The sequence below is a fragment of the Neolamprologus multifasciatus genome, chromosome 8, assembly GCF_963576455.1.
Source record: "Neolamprologus multifasciatus chromosome 8, fNeoMul1.2, whole genome shotgun sequence".
Taxonomy (NCBI): domain Eukaryota; kingdom Metazoa; phylum Chordata; class Actinopteri; order Cichliformes; family Cichlidae; genus Neolamprologus; species Neolamprologus multifasciatus.
The window spans coordinates 8873627-8899859 of record NC_140446.1 but is presented as its reverse complement, the minus strand read 5'-3'; the positions used below and the strand labels follow the sequence as shown (position 1 = coordinate 8899859).

At 37.6% G+C, this 26233-nt stretch overlaps 1 protein-coding gene across 2 annotated transcripts; it reads left to right on the top strand.

Moving 5' to 3' along the window:
- The first annotated feature begins 16385 nt into the window (after positions 1 to 16385).
- On the top strand, positions 16386 to 25991 carry LOC146512441 (alpha-N-acetylgalactosaminide alpha-2,6-sialyltransferase 1-like). Of its 2 annotated transcripts, XM_085171145.1 has the most exons (9): positions 16386 to 16634; positions 16795 to 17071; positions 17290 to 17452; positions 18303 to 18465; positions 21742 to 21880; positions 21970 to 22073; positions 22676 to 22759; positions 23700 to 23799; positions 24270 to 25990. In XM_085171145.1, exons 1-9 carry the CDS (start codon positions 16537 to 16539, stop codon positions 24456 to 24458), a joined length of 1317 nt encoding a protein of 438 aa, XP_085027271.1. In that variant the 5' UTR covers positions 16386 to 16536; the 3' UTR covers positions 24459 to 25990. The 2 variants fall into 2 exon arrangements, with proteins under 2 accessions (XP_085027271.1, XP_085027273.1); XM_085171147.1 differs by lacking the exon at positions 16386 to 16634 and having other exon boundaries at positions 16790 to 17071; positions 24270 to 25991.
- Positions 25992 to 26233: the final 242 nt, after the last annotated feature.

Sequence of the window (26233 nt, the reverse complement as noted above, 5' to 3'; positions counted from 1 at the left end):
AACTAACGAATTAACAACAGAGTGATTTTAGAACTATAAGATGATAAGCTGTGTCTTTTTTATAACAGTGACATTGTTGTATTTACCTTAATTAAACGAGTCGTCAGTCGAGATAAACCAGCAAAAAAACTCGAGCAGCCGGGCTACGTAAAAAGTGTAGGGGGGCGTGTTTGCGGTCAAGTCCAGCGGGTGTGTGGGCGGGAGCGTTACACAGTCGCTCCACCTCAAGTTACTACTGCGCAGACTCTGGCTCCAAATTTGCAAGATGGCAGCCTCCACAAGCGGGGTATTTTTGCACTATGGTAGGAGGCGGGGTCGCGTCGTTCATGTTTTCTACAGTCAATGGTAAGAAACCTCCGGCAGAACCAGGCTCAGGGAGAGGCGGCCATCTGCAGCGGCAGCCTACACCTATTGCAGCATAGCTAAGGGAGGATTCAGGGTCACCTGGTCCAGCCCTAACTATATGCTTTAACAAAAAGGAAAGTTTTAAGCCTAATCTTAAAAGTAGAAATTGTCACGGTTCTGGGTCCGTTGGACCCAGTATTTTGAGTTTCTTATGTTTTGGTTTAATTTTGCATCAGGGATTGTTTTCTTGTTGTGTTAATGATTATGATGTGTATTATTAGTTTCATGTTTCTGTTTATTTGTGTTTAGGATTTGTTCTTTGGTTGTGTCTGCTTTGTATTGGTCTAGTTCCATGTGTCATTTTCTGTCTGTCTCTCAATGTCGAGTCTGCGTCTTAGTGTGATGGTTTCTTGTTCCTGTTTTATTGTGAAGGTCTGCGTCTCATGTGAGTGTGTTCAGTTTTACCTCTCGTCTCGTTAATGACTCCCAGCTGTGTCCCCCACCTGAGTGTATTTTAGTCAGGTCTTTTGTGTTTGTAGTCGCTGGTCCGTCTGTGTTTCCACCCTGCTTCATCTGTGTGTTTCCCTGCAGTCTACCGTCATCTGTTTTCCCCCCGCTCTTATTCATGTCCAGGTTCGTGTTCTGTAGTCAGTTTGTTCCCAGTTTAGTTTAGTCTTTGCTCCGTTCGCCGTTTGTCCATTTCCTTTTTGTGTTTAATAAACCACCCTCACACCTGTACAAGTGCCTGCGTTTGGATCCTCCTTTATTTTCCACACGGCTCATCTCACTCGCCGTGACAGAAATAGTGTCTGTTAGAGCAGGGTGATATGACCAAAAATATTTATCACGATATACATTTGAAAATTTGCGATAACGATATAACTGACGATATAACTGACGATATAACTGACACTAGACAAAATACTTTACAACTCCACAACTTTATTAGTGCAAAAAAAAAAATCTATGTATTTTCACCTAAACAAGCAACTGTTTTTTATGTGCATTAAAGTTATATAAAAATTTAACAGTGCAAATACAAATTCCTTGCTGACAGTTTAACCAAAAGGCATTTCCAGTGGAAATTGGCCGACATATCCTCAGCATAACCGTGTATAATATCCACAAAACTTAAAAAGAGGTTATACACACACAATACGGTAATATTATGTTGAAGCACATTGCGCATGCGCGTATTACCCATATTCTATCGCGATATTTCAATTTCTTATCATTGCCCGACATTATACTGGTATTACCGTAAACAATATGATATAGCCCAGCCCCGGTGTCTGTCTCCCGAATCCAAACTGGAAGCTGGGGCCTGAAAACTGAAAGCTCTCCCTCCCATTCTACTTTTACATACTCTAGGAACAACAAGTAGGCCTGCAGTGCGAGAGCAAAGTGCTCTAATAGGGTGATATGGTACTACAAGGTCATTAAGATAAGATGGGGCCTGATTATTTAAGACCTTGTATGTGAGGAGCAGGATTTTGAATTCAATTCTGGATTTAACAGGAAGCCAATGAAGGGAAGCCAAAACAGGAGAAATATGCTCTCGCTTTCTAGTCCCTGTCAGTACTCTTGCTGCAGTATTTTGGATTAACTGAAGGCTTTTCAGCAAGTTTTTAAGACATCCTGATAATAACGAATTGCAGTAGTCCAGTCTGGAAGTAATAAATGCATGAACTAGTTTTTCAGCGTCACTCTGAGACAGGATATTTCTAATTTTGGAGACGTTGCGCAAATGGAAGAATGCAGTCTTACATATTTGTTTAATATGTGCGTTGAAGGACATGTCTTGGTCAAAAATAACTCCAAGGTTCCTCACAGTTAATGCCATCCAGAGTAAGAATCTGGTTTCTAAGCCATACCATGTTTCTAAGATTTTCAGGGCCGAGTACAATAACCTCAGTTTTATCTGAATTAAGAAGCAGAAAGTTAGCGGCCATCCAGGTCTTTATGTCTTTAAGACATTCCTGCAGTTTAACTAAATGGTGTGTGTTATCTGGCTTCATGGATAGATAGAGCTGGGTGTTATAGCATAGCAGTGAAAATGTATGCTATGTCTTCTAATGATACTGCCTAAGGGAAGCATGTATAATGTAAACAGAATTGGTCCTAGCACTGAACCCTGTGGAACACCATAATTAACCTCAGTGTGTGAAGAGGACTCTCCATTTACATGCACAAATTGGAGTCTGTTAGATAGATATGATACAAACCACTGCAGCGCAGTACCTGTAATACCTACAGCATGCTCTAATCGCTCTAATAGGATATTATGGTCGACAGTATCGAACGCTGCACTGAGGTCTAGCAGGACAAGCACAGAGACGAGTCCACTGTCAGAGGCCATAAGAAGATCATTTGTAACCTTCACTAAAGCTGTTTCTGTGCTGTGATGAACTCTGAAACCTGACTGAAACTCTTCAAATAAACCATTCCTCTGCAGATGATCTGTTAGCTGTTTGACAACTACTCTTTCAAGGATTTTTGATATGAAAGGAAGGTTGGAGATTGGCCTATAATTAGCTAAGACAGTTGGGTCTAGAGATGGCTTTTTGAGTAAAGGTTTAACTACTGCCAGTTTGAAGGCCTGTGGTACATAGCCGATTATTAGAGATAGGTTGATCATGTTTAAGATTGACGCATTAATTAATTTCAGGACTTCTTTGAGCAGTTTTGTAGGAATGGGGTCTAAAAGACCTAATGATTTGGAGGAATTAATTATTGAAGTTAACTCAGAAAGATCAATTGGAGAAAAAGAGTCTAACTTAACATCAATGGTACTAACAGTAGCTGTAGACGATATTACATCTGTGGGATGATTATTGGTAATTTTTTCTCTAATGATAAAAATTTTATTTGTGAAGAAGTTCATGAAGTCATTACTAGTTAACGTTAAAGGGATGGTTGGCTCAATAGACCTCTGACCTTTTGTCAGCCTGGCTACACTGTGTTCCTGTTAATGATAAACTACAAATTTACCCTAAATTACTAAAATATCGATATTTTAATGTGAGAATCGATTCTAGGACATAAATGATTGGTATCGGAGGAATCGATATTTCAGGATCAATCCACACATCACTACTAAGAGCCATTTCGTTTGCGACCGACACATCACTAACACACACCCCTATTCATACACACAAACATGGAAACAGCAGCAACAGGCAGCCAAACCAGACAGACAGGAAGTACCCAAAAAATATATATAAGGTGAAATGAAATTGAGTGCTGTGAAATGTGAACCACTGGAGAGACATGAGGAAACGGCTCTCGATGATGGCCAATCTCCTCTGTTTGGGGTGTCTACTGAACGCTTTTATCTGGTACTCATTCGAAGAAAGGTGAGTAACTACCTTTATACTTACAAATGAAAAGGGAGAAGCCAGTAAAACAAATATTTTGATCAAATGTAGCTTATGTCACTGTGAAACCACAAAAAAGTAACATTGTGGTTTTTTTTACAGAAAAAAACAGTTAAGCTCTGTTAGTGTTTTACTCTTATTATACAAGCCCAATTCTGAAACACTTGGGAAGCTGTGTAAAATGCAAATGCAAGCCAGAGGTGGAAGAAATACACACATGCTTCATATAAGTAGAACTATAAAATAAAAATACTCTAGTAAATGTACTAATTCAACTTCTTTCCTCAAATTAAAAAAAAAAAGTGAAGAAGTGCAGGCTCTAAAAGGTTCTCAATGTTGGAGTCAAATTGTTAAATGTTGTCACTGTGTTACTTAAATTTGTAAGTCTTAGTTCAAGCAGCATGATCAATGACATTCCTGTGTTTCTCACCACCTCTCCAGCCAGTTTGTTGGTGGGGGAGGCTGAAGTGTTTTATTATAGGCACATCCTATCCGAAGGTTCTGTTTTCTTGTGTCATAAACTTCCTGCTTTTATTACCCTTTTCTGGGCAGGAGGTTACACAAACACACCCCCAAACACATACACACACACACACATATTCTTGCACATACATACATGTACAGACACATACAGTAGTAGCGCTAAAAAGAGCTGTTTCGGCTCCCAACCGGCTCTTCAGGTTGTTTTGTTGCTTTAATTAATTTATTATTAACAATAATATAAAATTATGCACAAAAGGAATTACTAATGTAAAAAAAAACATGGTTTTACTTATTTATGTTTATATATAAATATTTACAGTGGCCCCTCGAGACAAAGCGTGTCTCTAGGATCCACCTTAAATATACTTTTATTTATTCACTCCACATAAAATGTAATAAATAAATCATATAATACAAAAAACAACTATTCACAGTTCAACTTTAAACTATTTAAATTTTCAACTTTTTCCTTTTAACCAAATTTAAAGTGAAACAACACAAAACACTGCAAACCACAACACAATTAAATACAAATTAAAATATGAAAAGAAAAAGAAGATGCATATCCTCTGTCATATGGGCCTGCATGAATAAACTTTATGAATCCTTTATCATCCGAACTGAAAATAGACCTGGAAAAGCTTGTTCACGCCCTTTGTGATCTCTAGGTTGGACTACTGAAACTCCCTTTATTTCGGTCTTCATTCTGCCCTTCTTCATACACTGCAAACTGTTCAAAATGCGGTGGCACGCTTTCTGACCGGAACTGGGAGGTTTGCCTCTATTACCCCTGTTCTAGCTGACCTGCACTGGCTACTAGGGATGGGTATCGAAAACCGGTTCTTGTTGAGAACCGGTTCCCAGTGTTTCAATTCCTTGGAATTGTTTGCCATTTTTGCAAACGATTCCCTTATCGATTCCAGTTGCCCCGAATGACGTCACCACGTTGCGGAGCGTCATTTACCTGGCAGGAAACACGGCGCCTAAGCGGCTCAAACGCTCAAAAGTTTGGTTTTGCTTTACGAGAATGGATGACAACAGGGCAACTTGCAATACTTGCAAAGTAGATATTTCATTTAAGGGAGGAAACACTACAAATATACAAAAGCATTTGCTCACAAAACACACGATGACCTTAAATGAATGTCGTGTTTTTAATTCCGCTCCGGACTCGTGAACCTCAACCCAGCAGCAGCGGTAACGTTTGCACGTCCTCTCCCGTTAATGCGGCAGGTAAATAATCAACTAACAGTGCATATTATGTTAGCGCGATCTGCCTTATTACAAAACCTGCCATTACTGTGTATTTAGGTGACCATGATGAGAGAGACAGACAGAGTCTGGCTCAGATGCTGGCAGTTCTCACTGCAGTCTACCGTTAGCGTCTCCTTTCAGGCCAGGATAGACGAATGTCACCGAGCAGTGTTATTGCTACAGAAGAATATTTATTTTATTATTTTACATTTACAATTTTTTTCCTGGGGACCCTGCGACACCCCATTGAAGAGCCGTAGGCTGTGGATCTCTTAAGATCTCACTGTTGGGTTTTTAAGGCCATGTTACTCCTAAATTTCTATCTTGTTCAAAGAGAAGATATAAAACAAAGTTCTAAGCTATTAGACCTTAATGTTCTCCTTTTTTAAAAAGAATCGATAAGAGAATCGATAAAGAATCGAATCGTTAAACAGAATCGAAAATGGAATCGGAATCGTGAAAATCTTATCAATACCCATCCCTACTGGCTACCCATTAAATACCGCATCCAATTTAAAATACTGCTGCTTACTTTTAAAATGATCAACAACACAGCCCCGAGCTACCTTATCGAACTCCTTAGATCGTACATTCCCGCTAGAGCACTAAGATCATCTGCTCAGTTACTCCTGGTGCAGCTAAGATCTCGGCTGAAGTCTAGAGGTGACCGTGCGTTTGCCTTGGCTGCACCAGATTTACGGAAGAACCTTCTTATTGCTATCCGCGCATCTGATTCTATCCAATCACTTAAATCACGGTTAAAAAACTATTTATTTAACCTTGTCTTTCCTGCTTGTTAATCCCTGCATCTGATCCCTAGACTTACTCTATTTTATCTTTTATATACATTTTTGTATGGTTTTATGCTTTTTTTACTTGATATTCATTTTATGCTATTCCTGTGTATTAGTGACACTGACCTGTTAGCAAACTTTTTACTTTTTGGTACTTTTTTTAACTTTATTTATGTCTTATTTTCTGTCTTTTATGTGAAGCACTTTGGTATGCCGTTGGTTTTTAAATGTGCTCTATAAATATGTATTGTATTGTATTGTACAAACTCATCAACTAATTTGGACCAGCATATGTGAGCAATAGGCATCAACATTTTTACTGAAAATGTTATATTTCTACTACTACTACTACAACTAAGAGAAAGGAGGGAGCAGCAGGAATAATTGTGAACTTTGAATAGGCGAAACTTATAAACACAAAGACACTGAATGCCATGTCTTGTAGAAAATAACAACTACATTACCAGCATCAGTCTGACTTTGTATCAGTTCAGACTGCCTAATATTTATTTACTTGTGATTGATTCCTGAATAGTTGATGAGATGACTGGGGTTGCTTGTTTTGTCTGCACAGGTCTTTGTGTTACACTGACTCAATCATGTAGCAGAGTAGAAAAAATTCCTGAAATGCTCTCTCACTGAGCTATATCCCAAATTGAAAGTCAGAAGTGAGATTTAGCATGTGAGGAAACCCTAAGAGCAATTTTAGTGGCTCAGCTTGGGAGAAAGAGTTCCAACTCAGGCTTGTAACAGTGAGCCAGACACCCCACACTTCCCCAGCACACGCCAAAGGTTCCTCCGAGGGATGTGGTCGAAGTTCAGGAAACAGAGGGTCTAATGAAAAATACCAACCTCCCTTGGAAAGCTGTTGAAGTTCTGCTCGAGGTACGTGTTGAAGATCTATAAGTTTAGGTCCGTCAGGTCTGAAAAATAATCAGATCGTTTACATTTTTTGTGTTTTGCTCTTAAGCACTGACTGTAACATAAAGAGAGGCATTCAAACTGATTCAGTCATGAAGCTCTCATTTGACAGCTGAATGACAGATTTATATTATCATATTAAAGAAATACCTGGATTACATCCCACTTACTTGACACTATCTAACCTCACAATGATTGTGTGTATAATCAAACCTCATGTATTCAAGGAACTTCACTAGGTGAGCAAACAGATTTAAGTGCTTTACATTAATAGTTTTTCCAAGGTTGTAATTAAACAATGACGTGGGTTGAACATCAGACAATGTCAGTCGCATCACTGTCAGTTTGTCAAATTGGTACGCAGACTGTGTAGGGCTGCGGTCGCATTGTGGTGTTGGTGGCACCACAAGGTTCCCGAAAATGAGAAAGATGAAAGATTGTCGTCTATTTTGATACCAGAGGAGACATTTATTTTTGTAAAAAAGACTGATTTCCTTCCCACTCTCCCGAGTCTACCTGTTGCCTGGATGATTCTCAATGTGATTGAGCATTGACCAATTATTAATGATTATTTGTATAATTGTACATACACACAGTTTGCAAAGGACCTTGATGCTATGAGCCTAAACTGTTGTTATTATGCTTCTCTGTAAAAGGTTTTGGATCTTGGGTTTTGTTTTGTTTTGTTGCATCTGTCTTTCCATACTGTTGATGTGTTTTTTCATTAACCAGTATACTTAATTAAAAATGTACATTTACACTTAGTTAGTGAAGCTAAAAACAATTGAACAATTTAGTTATTTTAATTTTTAATGCATCTATTGGGTATTGTACTGAAGACATTTATGTTCTTTATGGGGCTACAGTTAATATTTCACGTCTTCTTAAACATGTTATGAAGACATGACTCACAAACCTTGTAGGACTTGTGACTGAAAAACTTCCAATACTGTATAATTCCCTGTATACTGTATAATTACTCATAAATGGAGTACTTTTAGTTCTTTAAAAATATTTACATTTTCTTCAGCTAAAAGAAATCAGTTTGTCAAGGTGTGTGTGTGTCAGGCAGAGCAGGGCCCAAAAGCAGGACTCGGAAAACAAGACTTAAAACTCAAAAACCGCTTTATAGTTGAAAACTTATAACAATAAGAAAATATGAGCCAAGTGCAAATTATCTAAATGAAAAGTATCATACAGCAAACCCCCAAGGTGGAACACACAGCTTAAAGGTGAACACAACAAAAAAGAAATGACAATGCATACAGACCAGGTAATTAGGGAGATGAGAAACACCAGGGAACACAGCTGAATAGAAGAAGCAAAACCGAACATAACACACATAAAACTAGAGACTAACAAAACAAAACAGGAGGTGACTTACACTGAGACCGGGACTAAAATAGATTAACTTGACAGAATTGTGACACGGACAACACAATGAAAGGCACGACAGATGTAGGGGCACCAATGAGGAGACAGCAATGTTAAAGAAACACAGAGACAAGACACACAAGTAAGCAGTCACATGGCAAGAGGCGGGGCAGACCTTGCATAGCTCGCCAGTTTTCCGCAGAGAGAGACTCAACCATTTACACTCACATTCATACCTATGGCCAAAATAGCCTCGCCAATTAACCTAACCCAACTAAGTGCATGTCTTCATGTAGCATCAAAGGAAGCTGAAGTACCCGGGGAGAATCCACACAGACACAGAGAGAACATGCAAACTCCACAAAGAAAGCCTCCAGTTATATGGTGGATGTGAACACAGGACCTTCTTGCTGTGCTGACCACTGCACTACTGTGCCGCCTGACACGGCTCTTGAATAGTGGTGGTGTAGATTTTATCCATGCGGGTGGACTCAGTGTTACTTTGGCTTTTCAGTCCCTGATTCTGGCTCCGTTCTTTGATAGAGCTTTATTATTCTTCTGTTGTGAAGATCTTTCCATGTATTCTTCTCCAATTTTTAGTCATAGTTGGAATAGAAAATAACTTTAGTTTTAATGTACTTCTGAACATAGTAGTTGGAGTATTTCATGTAGTCATCAGTCATGAACCCATATGCATCCACCTGAGGATACAGAAAGAGATACTATACTAAAACTCTTTTAGTATAGCACTTTTCTAAGAGATAGTTTGCCGAATACATTATTACAGTTCCCGACAACAGCAACAACAACAACAACAACAATAATAGGTCATAATAATAATTAATAAAATAGTAGTTAATAAAAGTTATTGACAGCACAGTTACAGAAGACTGATGGTTGCTTCTTCTCTCTAAAAAGAACATAGCAGCACAGTTTAATGTACAAATTGCTTGTGAAGACCTTAGAAACACTGTCCTTTTGTGCAGAAAAATCCAGAGTGGAGATTTTTGATCATTTAGTTGAACACGAATTCCTCAGCGCGATACGGCAGCCTCGCTTCTGTCAGTCTGCCCCAGGGCAGCTGTGGCTACAACTGTAGCTTGCCTCCACCAGTGTGTGAATGGGTGGATGACTGGGTGTGTAAAGCGCTTTGGGGTCCCTAGGGGGTAGTGATGGGATTTCCGGCTCTTTTTAGAGATCCGGCTCTTTCGGCTCGGCTCACTAAAAAGAGCCGGCTCTTTCGGCTCCGAACTGGCTCTTCAGGTTGTTTTGTTGCTTTAATTATTTAATCATTAACAATAATATAAAATTATGCAGAAAAGGAATTACTAATGTAAAAAAAGTGGTTTCATTTATATATGTTTATATATAGCCCCTCGAGACAAAGCACGTACAAACTCTAAAGCATATACAAACTCCAAAAAGCACGTACAAACTCCAAAACACATTTCTAGCGTTAACTGAACTTCCAAAACAGAGCTACCCAGATCACTTAAATTACACAATTGAAAGCATGTGTGTATTGTTTGTGTATTTATAGACAAGCACTCATATTTATTCAAATAATTAAAATAAAAAGTTCATTTACCTGTTACTACCACACACCAAATCCGGTTGCTGATACTTCCTGGCTTGTGTAGCCACTATGTAACAAAAGCTCAACACTGCGCCCTAGCATCCTGGAGCACTTCTGTTGTCTTTTGTACTTGATTCTGAGTTTGTACGTGTTTTGGAGTTTGTACGTCCTTTGTCTCTAAGGGCCACCGTAAATATACTTTTATTTATTCACTCCACATAAAATGTAATAAATAAATCATATAATACAAAAAACAACTATTTACATTTTAAACTTTTAACTATTTAAATTTTCAGCTTTTTCCTATTAAACAAATTTTACGTGAAACAACACAAAACACTGCAAACCACAACACAATTAAATATAAATTAAAATATTAAAACAAAAAGAAGATGCACATTCTCTGTCATATGGGCCTGCATGATTTCTGAATCCTTTATCATCTGCAACTGAAAATAGTGGATGATTACTATTAGGGATGCACCGATACCGATACTGGTATCGGGTATCGGGGCCGATACTGTAAAATGTGTGTGTACTCATACTCGTAAAAGTTAACCGATACCATGAATTGATACTAACTTATTTCATTAGTCAGAGGGTGGCTGGTCATTTCTGTTGTAGTTTTTTAGATTGGTCACTAGGGGGACATCCCGCGCTAAACAGGCACAGGGTTAGGCGAGCGAGACTGGCGGCTCCAGATAAAAAAGAGAAACTGGAGGCTGCTGTAGCAAGGCTAAACAAAATGTCAGCAGTGTGGACCAGAACAGCCAACTTTAACTCAGGTTTTGGAAAAACGATAAAAAATGTCAAGAGAAAATCCACAGGCAGTTAAAATAACAGAGGCTTTGACTCATTTTATTTCTCTGGATGACCAGCCAATGCCGGTCGTGGAAAGCATAGGATTGAACCGTCTTCTCAGCATACTCGAGCCGCGATATGAAATTGGACACTCTGCAATAATTTAAAAGTTTATTTTATTCTCAAACCTAATTTGTATTTATTTTATTCCAAACAGAAGTGTTTATTTATTATTCTGAAAGCTCGAGACAGTACCCAATAGTTCAGTGATATTTTGTAAAATTACAATGTGGAGACTCTGCAATAATTTAACAGAAGTGCTTATTTTTCACTTGAAATTTTTTTTGTAGTCATTTTTATTACGATTTTATTTTTTATCGGCAGAGAATAAAATAAAACCTGTCTTCCAATTCATTGCATTTGTGTGTGTGTGTGTGTGTGTGGTAGAAGTATCGGTTTTTGTACTCAGTATCGGCAAGTACTCAGATCCCAGTATCGGTATTGTATCGGTTTGAAAAAATTGGTATCATTGCATCCCTAATTACCATACCTTTCTAATGTGACGTTGTTGTCCCTCGCTCTCTTTCTCTCTGGCTCTGTTCCTGTGCTACTGCAAGTGTAACTAACACCCCTCCCCCCTGTGCTCATCGTAAAGTACAGGCCGCGCGTGCGGCGTTTAGCGGAAAAAAGGGCGAGAGAGAGGGTGAGAGAAAGAAAAAAAAAAACCCTCACGGCTCCCAATAAGGAGCCGGCTCGCGTCGTTCACTTCAAAGACCCGGCTCTGAGAGCCATTTCGTTCGCGAACGACCCATCACTACTAGGGGGGACTAGTAAAAGCGCTATACAAATACAGGCCATTTACCATTTATAACTGGAATTCTCTGTGCAACAAATGTACAAGAGAAGAGCTGAAAATAGCTGTGGGGGGTGCTGGAGCCTATACCACCTGTCATAGGTATAGAGGCGGGGTACACCCTGAGCAAAAAAACTAAAAAAAACCCCACAAAGAAACTGTCAGGAGCTGGGTCTGTAACCCAGCGCTTTCATTTGGCTTTTGATCGCTTTTGTTATATTTTGAAGATAGTCTGTGTCCTATGTCAGTGTAATCTGTTTTACTTCCTTTGTCTTGTCATGTCAGATTAGTGTCAGCTGTTTCCCCATGTATTTCCACTTGCCCTGATCACTTCCTGTGTGTATTTAGTCTATGTGTGTTCATTCAGTCTTTGTCAGATCATATGTTCCCAGGTCTTTATGTATTTATGCCAAGCAGCCACGTTTAAGGTTTTTTTTTTTTTTTCATGTTTAAGATGTACCATGTTTTCTTTCTAGTTTTCCCAGTTTAGGTTATTGTTTAGCTTTTGTTTTGTAGTGTTTTACCTGCCTTAATAAACGGATCGTTTTCTGTTAAGTTTGTTTGAGAGTGTCTGTGCTTGGGTTCAGCTCCTCTCTCTACACAGTCAGCTTCACAGCCTGACTGTGACAGAAACCCCATAAACTCAAAAAAGAATTATGCCTAGTTAATTTCCTGCTATTAAAGTTGATATCACCAAAAATAGGTACATATGAAAACCAAATAAGATTTTGAAATCCGTAATGTATTTCAATTGATTGACTGGAAGTCCCAACAATCACTTTAATGATTACCAACAGAGCTCAGCAGAAGCTCAGAAGATTCACTCTCCCAGAATGGAGTTAACTTTAAGAGCAAACTTGTTCAGGAAAGACAAACAATTATTAGATGATGAAACAATGTGAACTGTTGCCTGTTTCTATGTTCTATGTTTCTATGACCTGGGATGCACCAGTAACCTGTCCAGGTGTGGAACCAGCTTTTCTGCAACCTTATTGCATTATTACCAACATAGGTACATATTAAGCCGCAAATAGTCTGCATAGTATGCTCATAGGAGTCTTTGTGCAAGGATTTCCTAAATGCATTCCCATAAGGTACAAGAGAATTTTTTTTATGGAAGTTTATTTACATCACTGAAAAACGTGAATTTAACAACTACAAAAACAAAATTTGTATAACTCAAAAGTATAAGTAACTACGGCAAAAATATTGGTTGTTATGTCAAGATTTAAATTTAATAGCTAGAAAATTCAACTTATGAGTAGGGATGCAAACTAATAAATATTTACTGATTCCTGAATGTTTCAGGATACATGAGCTGCCATTATCCAATGAAACAATCAGAATCAGAATACTTTATTAATCCCTAAGGAAATTACGTGGGTTACAGTTGCTCCAAGAAGAAATGGTAAAACATTTTAATTGATTCCCTGGTCAGGCCAGCCTAGTTTTAAAAGACTGACCCATTTAAAGTGGAAAAAATATGAATATATAATATTTTTATAGCACTTTTGGGGGCGTGGCCGTTTTGTGGCCTTAGGACCACTAAAGGGTGCATTTTTTTAAAATGTGCCCCAGCAAAAAAAAAAGTGGATCAGAATGAATGTTGGTGAGTAGTAATACGATGGCACTAGTCCAATATGGCAGCCAACCAAACCGGTTTGACAACCTGTTTGACCGGTTTTGTGCGTGTGCGCATTTCGGAATGTTGAACTAAGAGGGAGACAGAGCCAGTTAGTTTTTTAACACAGTAAATGGTCGCAAATAACATTCAGCCCCTTTAGAAAATAAACGCTATTGGGCTACTTCTAAAACCCATTGCACACGATGTCACCTTTCCCCCCAAAGCAGCCAGTATCGCTCTTTCAAACTAATTGTTTTAATCACACTCATTTTGTGATTCTGATGTCACAGCATGCAGCGATGCAAGCATTTGATTTATTTAAAAACGGATCAAACTGGATTTTCTTCCGTAAGGGGTTTCATGGTTTCAGAGTAGTTTTTAACACGACAGATGGTCGCAAATAACATTCAGCCCTTTAGAAAATAAACGCTGCAGTGATACTTCTAAAACCAGTCGCACAGACCCGCTCCGTCTTTTCAACAGCCGGTTAATCTTTTGAAATTGTTCAGGATTGCAAAAGCAAAGGTTATGCCCTGCAGGTGATTTGCAGGGCATCACGTAAATCAAGTACTCTTGCTGCAGCATTTTGGATTAGCTGAAGGCTTTTCAGGGAGTTTTTTGGACATCCTGATAATAATGAATTGCAGTAGTCCAGCCTGGAAGTAATAAATGCATGAACTAGTTTTTCAGCGTCACTCTGAGACAAGATAGTTCTAATTTTAGAGATGTTGCGCAAATGGAAGAACGCAGTCTTACATATTTGTTTAATATGTGTTCTAAGCTTTTCAGCGCCGAGTACAAAAACCTCAGTTTTATCTGAATTAAGAAGCAAATTTGATGGTTCAATCAGATTTGATGGTTTTATTACAGACTTTTCAAAAAAGTGTTTTGCTTTTCTTTCACAACTGTGGGGATTAAATTGTGTTAAAATGTACAAAACAGTGATGTCATGTTTTGAGGCGAGGACCCAGGCACAGAGAGACTTGATGAATTTAAGAATCTTATGATTTAATAAAGAAATTTGCAGACTTGCACAGAGATGGTAAAATTTTGATGACTGATAACGGAGACGAAGACAACAGACGATGAGGACAGGGAGGAACAGGGGTTTAAATGCACCAAAGTGACTGTCAGAGAGAACTCGGGACAACATTTAAGGATGCAGGGACTGACAGAGACAGGTTTATCTTGCCTGGCTGTGCAGCTCTCTGGGTGCTCAGCACCCCCAAAGCTCTGATCCTAGAATTGCCCCTGGTTTGATTAAATGAAACGCTTGTGAACAGGTTGAAATTACCCGTACAGAAGAAATTCCCACTTGTGCCGTTTTTAAAATAAAATGCTTGCATCGCTGCATGAGGAGACACAGTGGCGGTCCTAGCCTGTTTGGCGCCCTGGGTGAACACTCCCTCTGATGATTCTCATGTATCCTGAATGTTTCAGGATACATGAGCTGCCATTATCCAATGACACATCTGCTTACCTGTATCTTTTGCTCATTTCTCCTCCTCTTCTTTTCTTTTTTCTAAATTGAGCACCTGATGGCTTTGAACTTTTCTTGTCCGTCTTCAATTGGTTTCAATTTTGCACTCCAGTACAGGGCCGTGCAGAGAGGTTTAAAGGGGTGGGTGCTCAAAGTTAAAAAGGGGCACATTGAACCAGGCTGAATAACAACAACACACATTCCTCAAGAATCTAATATGGGCAACAAGGCAAAGCAAACGTAGCCGATGTTTTACCTGATGGGTACAGTGTTGCTGTTGAGGGGTTGCTGTGGATAGTGCTGGAGGGCAGGGCTGTGTTTATCTGAGACTGTAGACATTAAAAAGTCCATAGGAGAGATGGTAGCTGATTAAACAAGTGTCATGAGATAATAACAAAATGCAAAGATTTTTGACAGCGTTTGGAACCATAAGGACACAAAAAACTGTGAGAAATAATTTAGGCTCTGCCTGTGAATCACTCTTTGCTTCTCTTCTTCCTTCCATCCCATCATTTCATATATCACTCTCCACTTGCTGTCTATCTGAGAACAAGGCACAACTTGCTATTGCAATAAACTATAATTTAATTATCCACACCTAACAACTTTTGCACTTAATCTATAATAAAATGATGACAGAAAAATGTTATAGCACTGCCTTTAGTAGCCTCACACAGCTCCTACTGTTTCCTCCTCATGTCCTTACCAGGCATGTCTGGACAATGTTATATCATGAGTAATATTTTTAAAAAAAAAATCCATCTAAATAAAACACACACATGCACGCACACACAGTGACGTTTTAGACCTTCTTCAGAATACTGTATATACTATGGGCATCACGGTGCTGATCCAGAATCCTTACATTATTATTTATTACTAGAGCTACAATAATAAAGCAACGAGGAGGGAGAAGTAATAAATATGAAATAATATCATTAATATTATCATTATTTAAGCAGCGGAGGCGTGTGTTCCATTTGTTTCACTATCCACTCTGTGCAGGGGCAAAGCTTATTACATTTTTAAACTGTAGAGATACAATAATTTTACTGCTGTAAAATCCAAATTTTGTCTTATTTAAAATATAAATCTAATATAATCTGCTTCTTAATGTATGTTCTTTAAAATACAGCGTGTGTTTTTTAATATATTATAATTATAATAATGCATAATTATGTGGACATGCATATTAGATAATTTTTTAGTGAAATATAATCCCTCCAGAAAGGCAGGAAAAGCCCGGAAACTTACTTTAAAACTAAATATGTTCCCTAAAACGGTGGACAGAGCTACAGACCCATGACAACCTTACACAGGTAGCCAGCAGCTATGACCAGCACTACTTGTGCAGTTAATAAAAGGACAGGTAATGTTTGTCACGCTGTTGCACACGCAGCACGCTCGTTTGTTTCAACATACCAACGTGTAGATAATAAGCTAATACTCCTGTGTGCTATACACTACAGTGTACGCTGTACACCTACTTACTGGTTTTGTCGCATTAGTCTGCGTCTCTGAGTTAATTTATAGCCCTGCCCTGCTGCATCAGTGACAACTTGTTATGTGGATCTTCCACCTGTGAGCAGCTCTCAGGAGGGAGAGCAGATAGTTTTTGAGCTTAACTGAGCAGCAACAACTCCACAAACCAGAGATGGCAAAGTTAATTTTAAAGTTTTTTTCTTTGCTTTTTTTGTCATCGTGTATCTTGATTATTTTGAGTTTATTAGGCAATAGAATAAAAAGTATCAGGTGGGTTGTGTTTTGTTATGTTGACTCATGAAAAACCTATGATTGACTTAATCTGTTTACTGGTAAATTATTTTTTTCTTTCTGTAAAGTTTTTCAGAGAAACACACACTATTTGTCTCACTAATTATCTTATGTTGCTTCTGTTTCCCTTTTGATTCAGCTGGTCAACCTTCATAGAAATAGATGACAGTGAATCGGAAGACTTTGTGCTTGAGAGGTACAGTGCATACTGGAAAAGAAAATTACAATCAGGACCACCACATCCTGACTTTAGCAGAGGATTCGAAGCAGAAATAGCAGATTCAGCAAAAAACAACACAACACAACACATTGTAGCTGAGACCCCCATGGCTCTCCTCTACAAAAAAGACTTCAAGAAGCTTCCTCAGTGGGATTTTGAAGATGTTTACAGTGAAGATACTCAACATAGACGACCAGTAAGCATGTTAAGACAAGATATATTAAAACAGTCAAATGTATTAACTTTATGTGAGCCAGCATAGCTGGAGTCATACCAGCCATCTGCATGATGACTGACATTTCAGTTTCTGTCTTTTTGGCTTCTTGACGTATTGCTTTTGCTGTTTCCTGATTTGTTACAAGTCATTCATTTTAACTTGTTTCATGAGCTAATATTTTTTTTTATGATTTTCAGACATGTGCTCAGTCTCTACGAAACTCTCAGGATGAGAAATTCAAGAAGGCTTTTCTTCCTAACATACGTTTGTTTCGGCACAAAGACAACATTAACATGAGCGAGTGGAATCGGCTTTCACATTTCAACAGGCCTTTTGGGTTTATGGAGTACAAATATGATGGTAGGTTTTTATGAAGCTGATATTGGGACAGTATTGTGTGCCAGACTGAAGAATAACAGAGTAATATACATCTATTCTCTGACTGGATTTTTAAACACCTATGTAGTTTTATGAGATATGTTTAATCAGCCAATGAAATAACAGCAAGTCAATGCATTTAGGAATGGATGAATAGAAAAGATGGCGTGCTGATATAAACCTAACTCTGGACTACTTAATAAAAAAAACATGAAGCAATTATTTTAAGTAAAATACAGTTAAAATATATGAATTCAAACATTTATTTATTCAAATAATTAATCATTAAGGAAAATGTGCTTGTATAAACTGAACATATACCAATTAAACAAAAGCTTACATTTAAAATCTACTTAACTAATCTAATTAACTAATGTAAACAGATTAGTTAACGTATGCATTTTAGGCATTTTTTGTTATTTTGAGTGTATGAAGACTTATGAGAGACAATAGAGCGACTGTTTTGGTAGTCGCTCTATTGTAATTTAACAGAGAACTATTTTGGCTGGAAATTTTCAAGTGCCGAATTTAATGTGGTTAGATATGAAAGAATTTACACATTATGAGAGTGTTGGGATGAAACATGCTATTTTTTCAGGTGATGTATTATATTTTCTGATGGTGGATATAAAGATTTAGTTGTTAATATCCATCGATTCAAACTATATGCTACCTGCATCATATTGTCTTGGTTGAGACATCGTTATAAAGACATCCATCTTTTAAATATGAAACATTAGTTTAAAGCAAACTAACAAACCTCTTCTCTACTCATACAGCAACCATAAAACAGTTATAGATTGTGTATTCATGTTTTTCTTTTGGTTTGCAGATGTGATGGATTCAGTGAAGCTGATTCCAAAGCCAAAACAGCCACTGCTTCTCCCAAAACCAGGTGGTGATGGCTGTGTGCGCTGTGCTGTGGTAGGTACTGGAGGAATCCTGAACGGCTCAAAAAAGGGAGTGGAGATCGATGGCCATGATTACGTTTTTCGGTAAGACAAAAAAACCCAAGCAAACCTGTTTGTTTTGTTTGACAGGCACTAGGCCAGGGCTCTGCAACCTTTAACACCCAAAGAGCCATTTGGACCTGGTTTCCACGCAAAAGAAAACACTGGGAGTCGCAAATACTTTTTGAAATCTAAAATGAAGATAACACTGTATATATTGTTTTGTTTTTTACCTTTATGCTTTGTGTGAACAACTAAAGTAAGTAAGTAAAGTTTATTTATTAAGTGCTTTTCACAGACAGGCAGTCACAAAGCGCTGTACACAAATATTAAAATAAACAATACAATCAATAGACATTATACACAATGTAAAAGATCAAATGTAAATAATGTAAAGAATATAAAATACGTAGATCAACAAAAGGCTTGTTTGAACAGAAAAGTTTTTAACAGCTTTTTAAAAGAATCCACAGAGCAACTAAGGTGTGTTGCTTATGAAATCCATGAAGTGCTACAGAGAAAATTACATTTTATTTATGTAATTAACAGATTTTGAGCTCTTAAAGAAATATAACAAAAGGAAAGACACCCAGCTGAACTAAAATGATCCATGTAGCAAACAAAAACTGTTGTGAGCCGCCACCCTCATATCATCTTTGGGCTTTTGGAGCCTTGACCTGACTTTTAAAAAGTAATTGGAAAAAAAGCACTATGCTGCTAAAAAAGAAAAAATAGATATTTGCAAAATTGTGCCTAAATATGTATTTTACCTGGTTAGTGTGTGTGGCGGAGCGTGGTCTGCAGCGCCGCAGCATGAGAGTCGGACGCACCTGAGCAGCACCCGCAATCACGCCTCGCCGCCTTAAAGTCTGTGCTCTCTCTGCTGTTGTGTTGTCAGGCTGTGAGCTGAAAAGCTACAGCCGGCTGTATGCGTACAGCAACTGTGTGATCCATAATTGGCCTACCTGGGGTTGAAAGTCTCGATAAATGCACGGTGTATCGGCGGGTACACCGGCTACCACGAGTGTGATGCTTATTTTGAGCGATGAAAAAAATAATAAGATATAATTTTATTTTTATATTTCAAAATCACAATAATCTTCCAATTTAGAACTACAAGTTAAAAAAAAGAACTAAACACAAATAAAATACACTTCAGCTAAATACTTCTAATTTATTTTCCCAAACCACCCGGAGCCGCAAAATAAGGACTAAAGAATGTGACAAAGTGTCGGCAACCTGCGGCTCCGGAGCCGCAGGTTGCCGACCCCTGCACTAGGCCAAGTGTAGAAAAGATAAAGCATACCCTGCTTTATCTTTCTCTGTGACTTTCATAGGGCTGGGTATCGTCACTGATTTCTAGAATCGATTTGATTCTGATTCACAAGATCCCGAATCGATCCATGATTTGATTCGATTCGATTCAAATTGGGGAAATTTTGCCTCAGACAGTCAGAAATTTTATAATTCAGATCATGCATCAGTACATTTCCATATTTTTATATCTATAAAAAGAAAACGGATACTTGCGAGACTTTATCAAAGTCTTTTAAAAAAACATAAAAGGTTCCTAGACTTACATCATTGTTTCTATAGAAAAATAATTATTTAGTCATTATTTGAATTCAGAGGCAGCACGGTGGCACGGTGGTTAGCCGCACAGCAAGAAGGTCCTGAGTTCAATTCCAACATCAGGCCGGGGTCTTTCTGTGTGGAGTTTACATGTTCTCCCCGTGTTTGCGTGGGTTCCCTCCGGGTACTCCGGCTTCCTCCCACCGTCCAAAGACATGCAGCTTGTGGGGATAGGTTAATTGGAAAATCCAAATTGCCACTAGGTGTGAATGTGTGAGTGAATGTGAGCGCGAATGGTTGTCTGTCCCTGTGTGTTGGCCCTGCGACAGACTGGCGACCTGTCCAGGGTGTACCCCACCTCTCGCCCTATGACAGCTGGGATAGGCTCCAGCGCCTCCCGCGACCCTGAAAAGGATAAGCGGAAGCGAATGGATGGATGGATGGATATTTGAATTCAATTCGATTCATTTTTTCATATACCAACAATCATCTGAAGGCACTTTTTATTGTAAGGTAAAGATGCTAAAATAATACAGAGAACAAGCCAAGGACCCCTCCTGAAGGGAAAATGTCCTATTTAACAGAATATCCATCTACTGTGACCAGTTAGGGGTGATGGTTTACAGTACAATGTTTACAATTTGCAGTATTTACTGTGAATAATATCATAAAAAGATCCACACAGTCTAGAGAAATCTCTACAAGAGAGAGGGCCACAAATCAATATTGTGCTTGATGTTTGGACCCTCAGGTGGCCAAAATCATTTAACCTCCTAAGACCCGAACTCTTTCATAGCATCCATTTTTAATTTCTCTTTGCTGTTTGGGCTGACTGGGACTAGATAAATGTAAAAACAAAGAATTAGCTGATTTGTATTTTTTTTCCTGATTTTTGTTTTTGACAAAAATGAGATCCACATATGAGGAAATTTGTTTTAAATTTCGATTCAATAGTGACAGTATAATGTCCTCGTAAGTGGATATCAGGCCCTTGTAGAGCAAAATGTAGTATTTTGGTCTAGACCAGCCAAAATATGATCTCCACATATGTGGACGCCAGATCCTAGGAGGTTAAAGTAACTAAGGCAGAGTGAAAAACTGGTCAGAAAAATTGAAAGTTGAAACTCTTTTTAAAAATCATAGTCTTTCTCTCTCTTCTCTCTGTGAGAACACAATGTCTATCTATTTATGGTTTGTTATCAGTGCTTAAGGAATTCCTTACATGTTTCAGCAAGACATACTATTACATCTATTTCAACAACAGTTCTCCACCTGCTGAACTGGCCTGCCCTCAGTCCACACCCTACAATAACTGAAATAACTTTGTGAGATGTAAAATGATGAATGGGATAGAGAGGTCAGAGAACACCACAGTTCCTAAATAGTTATGGAGGTTTATTAGAATACAGACGGATGATGCACAGTGGTAAATATGGACAACTCTTTTTCGGAGGTGTTGGTGCCATCAAAGTGTAATATTCTTCTTAAAATTGTACATTTTTTCTGTGTTCCATTGTGTATAATATGTGGGTTTTTCAGATTTGAAAATAACTGCAATCTGATACATTTTACACAATGTTCCTGCATCTTTCGAATTAGAGTTGCTTTATGATGATACTTCACATGAAATTGCTCACTGTCCCACAAGCAGTTTATATATGGCAGATATTTGTAGTCAACACCTAGACATTGGTATTACACTTTTAGCTAGCAACAACTGATAAAATGTATTCTTGTCTTGTCTGGCAGGATGAATGGTGCCATCACTAAGGGTTATGAGGAAGATGTAGGAAACAAAACATCGGTTTATGTTCACACAGCCCACTCCATCACAACATCACTTTACTTGCTCAAGAAGTACGGGTACAAATCTGCCCCTCATGACGAGGTACTTAAACTTCAAAGACAACAGTGTTGTATCGTACTTATTTTCCCTGCACAGAATAAACATATGTCCTCTCCTTTTCCTTTTGGCAGGGTATAAAATATGTGTTGATTCCAGAGGGGATGAGGGATTTCCAGTGGCTAAAGGCTCTTCTGAGAGGAGAAAAGGTCTCTGCTGGCCCATACCGCAATAAACTGTGAGTATAAAATGCAAAAAAAAGAAAGAAAATTAATCAAGAAGTGTATTCACCACTTTCAAAATGTTGCAATTATCCCATTAAGGAATTAAGACTCCAACTGTATTTGTTTACGTTTTGTTTTTTGTTTCTTTCACAATAGTCCTGCCTTGCGTTTTGGAAGCAGAATCATGATGTGAATGTTTTGTACACATATGTTTGTTTATTTTCCAGCAAATAAATAAACACTATAACCTTCTATTTTTCCTATTACTATTTTATGGGACACATAATGATGCCACTGAGGAGAAAGTTATTAAGATTATTTGTACTATCATACATTATCCTGTACAGTATTTATACAACAATTGGACAAAATAAAATATTAATCAATACAACTATATATATTTAATCTATTAATTTATTCAAAGTCTGTTGCCTTTGGTCAACACTGTAACATAATATAATATAGAAAACAAAACAAAACAAAAAAATGTGACATGTAATTTAAATGTATCTTTCTAATAATATGAATTATATAATATCTTTTACAAATCAAAATTTCTTCTGTGGCATATATGTGACTAACAAGTGTGCCATATTTTGTCTTCTAACCTCACCAGACCAAGGACCTACTATTCAGGGCAATACAATGAAAGTCGTTTCTACGTTCTGCACCAGGACTTCCTCCGATATGTGCGGAACAGGTCAGCCTGCAATTAACACCCTGTACATAATATTTTTGTTAAAAGGACTATGAATAATTAAAAAGCTGAGAATGATCTCAAAACTGGAGGTGAATTAATTGATCTAATAGAGAGTGATCAGCCATGAAGGTATTATTCATGACTGTTTTATCATCTGGGACTTAACTCCAGGCCACTATGGAATGTAAAACAAACAAACAAACCAACGAAATCAACACATCAAAAAAGCATTGTGATGAACTCAGGTGGAACAATGATGAAACGGTCCCAATCTGTACTTACAGTTTCTTTTTGTTGTTTACAACTCTCCCCCAGGAATGCAACCTTATTAGCTAATTCAACCATACAGTTGTGATTCCTATTATAAATGAACAATAAGGATGAGAAACAAGCAAAACATCACTGGAATAACTGTTATAAGATTGTAACTCAGACATGAATGTCAGCATGAACAGTCCTTTAACAACTTAATTATACAGTACTTTTCCCATTTACTTTGAAAATGGGAAATATTTGTAGCAATTTATTGAAACATGTGCAAACATACATAGAAATACAATATATTAGACAAAATATATTGGTACAATTCTAACCAATCAATGTTTGGTGTGCCCACCTTTATTTTTCAACACAGTCTGAACTCTCTCAGGCAAACTTTCTTGTAATTTCTTTAAGTGGTCTTCAGGAGTAGGACTCCAGTCTTCTTGAAGTACATCCAAAATCGGGTGTCTTCTGACCCATTCTTTGTCACGATGATACACACTGCTTCAATAATGTTAAGAATTGGGCTATGGGGATATTGTTCCACTGAGTAATTTTCTATGCATGTGTTCTTTTACAGTGTGTTTGGGATTTGGAGGTTGCCTATTCTGCTGTCATAGAAATGTAGTTAATTTTTCCCCATGTGTATGCTTAATTGATGCTTCTTCTTCACTTACAGGTTCTTACCGTCATCTCGTCTGAATAAAAAATCCTGGGCTGCAGTCAGACCAACCAACGGAGCATTCACTGTCTTCTTGGCTCTGCACACCTGTGACATAGTGAGTTAAAACTACTTGAACTTTGTGTGCTTATTGTTGGTATTCACAGCTTTAGAAGCATTGACCTGGCAATTAACTCTAGAATGAGCAAGGCAACTTTCAGGATTTTTCTCACACAGCCCAGATGAATCAGAAATAAGATGAAGAGTCAAAGACACCTTTCATGAAAAAGCATATTTTTAGTCTGCAAGTTAAACTGAAGGTCCGAACCATAGTGATTAATACAGTGCCACCCACCACATGATAATTCCCTTCATAAAACATAAGCGTTATAAGCGTTTTCACTGTTCTCTGTGTTTTAAATCCAAGAATAACTGGGATGAATGTGATGGATCCCAACCATCATAGCCTTTGCCTCTCTAACTTTGTCCTCAACCTGCTTTCCTCTTATTTTAATAAAAAGACACATACACACGTATAACCATAATATATTTCTCCTACTATTTCTCCTCCCTTTCTGTCTTCCTCAGGTGGATGCATATGGATTTATGACTGACGACTATGTCAAATATCCTAACTACTATGTTGAGAAAAAGATGAGCAAAGTCATTTTCTACATCAACCATGACTACATTTTGGAGAAGAATACATGGAAAGACCTTCATAACAGGAAAATAATCAGGCTGTATCAAAGAACTGACTCAAAAGCAAAGAACTAAAAGCAACACTGACATGATCAAGATTTCTGATTACCAGATTTAAAAAATAACTATGTGTACTTTCCACAGACTGAGACAATATGTGATGCTCAGTTTTACTCATTATGATAGCTGTTTTTTTTCTACAACTCCTTTTGTGGTTTTATCAAAAGCAAAAGACGGCCGAGCAGTAATATCTCATTAATGACGCAAACTAAACCATCCAAAGCAAAGATGCTATGATTATTATCACTCATGTTATTTTAAAGTGCATCTCTGTGGGTAAATTTCCATAGATTAAAATCAAGCATCGACAATAGCTGGGATTGAGTCAAGTGCATTAATACAGATGAACTCTTTGCCTCTTTCTTTTTACTATTGGTTTAATTTGGTCACATTGAAGGGTTTTTTCAGCATAAATGGCAGTTTTTTAAATTTGCTTGCATTTGAATACTTGATATTGTTTGGTTACTATTGGTTGCAGATTTTCAGTTTTCATTTATGCTTTTTCAGCTTATATAGCTTTAAGATAAACTCTGTTAATACCTGTTTGTGACAGCTGTAGTTACAGCTTTTACTTGTGGCACAGTATCTTCATGTTGAAACCAAATAGCCAGTTATATATTCCACCCCTGGTAAAGGCATAATAACAAGATTATATTATTATCCTTTTTTTTGTTTGTTTGTTGGATTTTAGTGGTTGACTTTGCTTTTATAGTAAATTTAAATTTCTAGAGGTTTAATGGGGAAAGACGCTCTGATTTTATTGTGGCTGTTTGTTTTGATGTTACAGTTTTTCTCTGTTATTTTATTTTCTTAATTAGTTCAAAAGTTGTATCTTCCAGAAAAATTATTTTTTGTGAAACACAAAATGTTCAGTCAAACACAACAAGTTTTGTATAGAGTTGTTTGATGCATCAATGACATCACAATGACAGCTCAAATGATCTGTAACATCTGTGTACATTGTGCATGTAATTTTATGTAGGAAATAAAGCTGACTTTTGTGGGATGTGTTAATTTTGTATTTTATAATTTACTAGCATAATGTAAACATACTTCTATTTCTAGTTTGCTTAAAAGTTTTAACCTAAAATCACTGTGCCCTGAAGGATCCCTTATTTATACTTTATCTTTTGCTTTATGATTCTTTTCTTGCTGCTGCTCATTTCTGTTATCATCTCATCTGAGCACAAACTATTCACAGTACTTCATCCTGTAATTCCCCTTATCCAGTGGTACATTTCCACCTTTCCAAAATGTCCTAGTAAGATGATATCTCATCATTAGATATGTCTCTGTGCAGAGTCTGTGCCTTAAAATATAAAGCTCCTTGGGATCACTGGCATTGTGAACAGGTGCTAAATAAATTTAATGAACTGAATGTTAACATATTAGTCCATTAATTTAATGCATCTATGCTGTTCTTCTTTTCCCTTATGCAAGAACAGAAAAGCATATCTCATTTTAAAACTCCACACAATCAGCAGCACCTCAAAGGAAATCTAGGTTACTCAAAGAATAAATGCATGTAATGTGAAAAGAAAATAATCCAGTCTATTTTTTTTAAAAAAATTTTAGATCAGAAGCATAGTGTTATTTTTGTGGCGGTGTTAAACTGCACTGTGCATTCACAGAGATATAACTGATAGTTAATCTTTGGAATGTGGTTTTACTTCCCCATTAACAGGGTTGGCAAATAAATGGTAAAATGGCCTGTATTTGTATAGCGCTTTACTAGTCCCTAAGGACCCCAAAGCGCTTTACACATCCAGTCATCCACCCATTCACACACT

Coding starts and splice junctions, on each gene's coding strand:
- LOC146512441 (XM_085171145.1), top strand. CDS start 16,537: ATGGCAAAGTTAATTTTAAAGTTTTTTTCTTTGCTTTTTTTGTCATCG. Junction 22,074..22,675: donor GGCCCATACCGCAATAAACT/GTGAGTATAAAA, acceptor TAACCTCACCAG/ACCAAGGACCTACTATTCAG. Junction 23,800..24,269: donor CTCTGCACACCTGTGACATA/GTGAGTTAAAAC, acceptor TGTCTTCCTCAG/GTGGATGCATATGGATTTAT.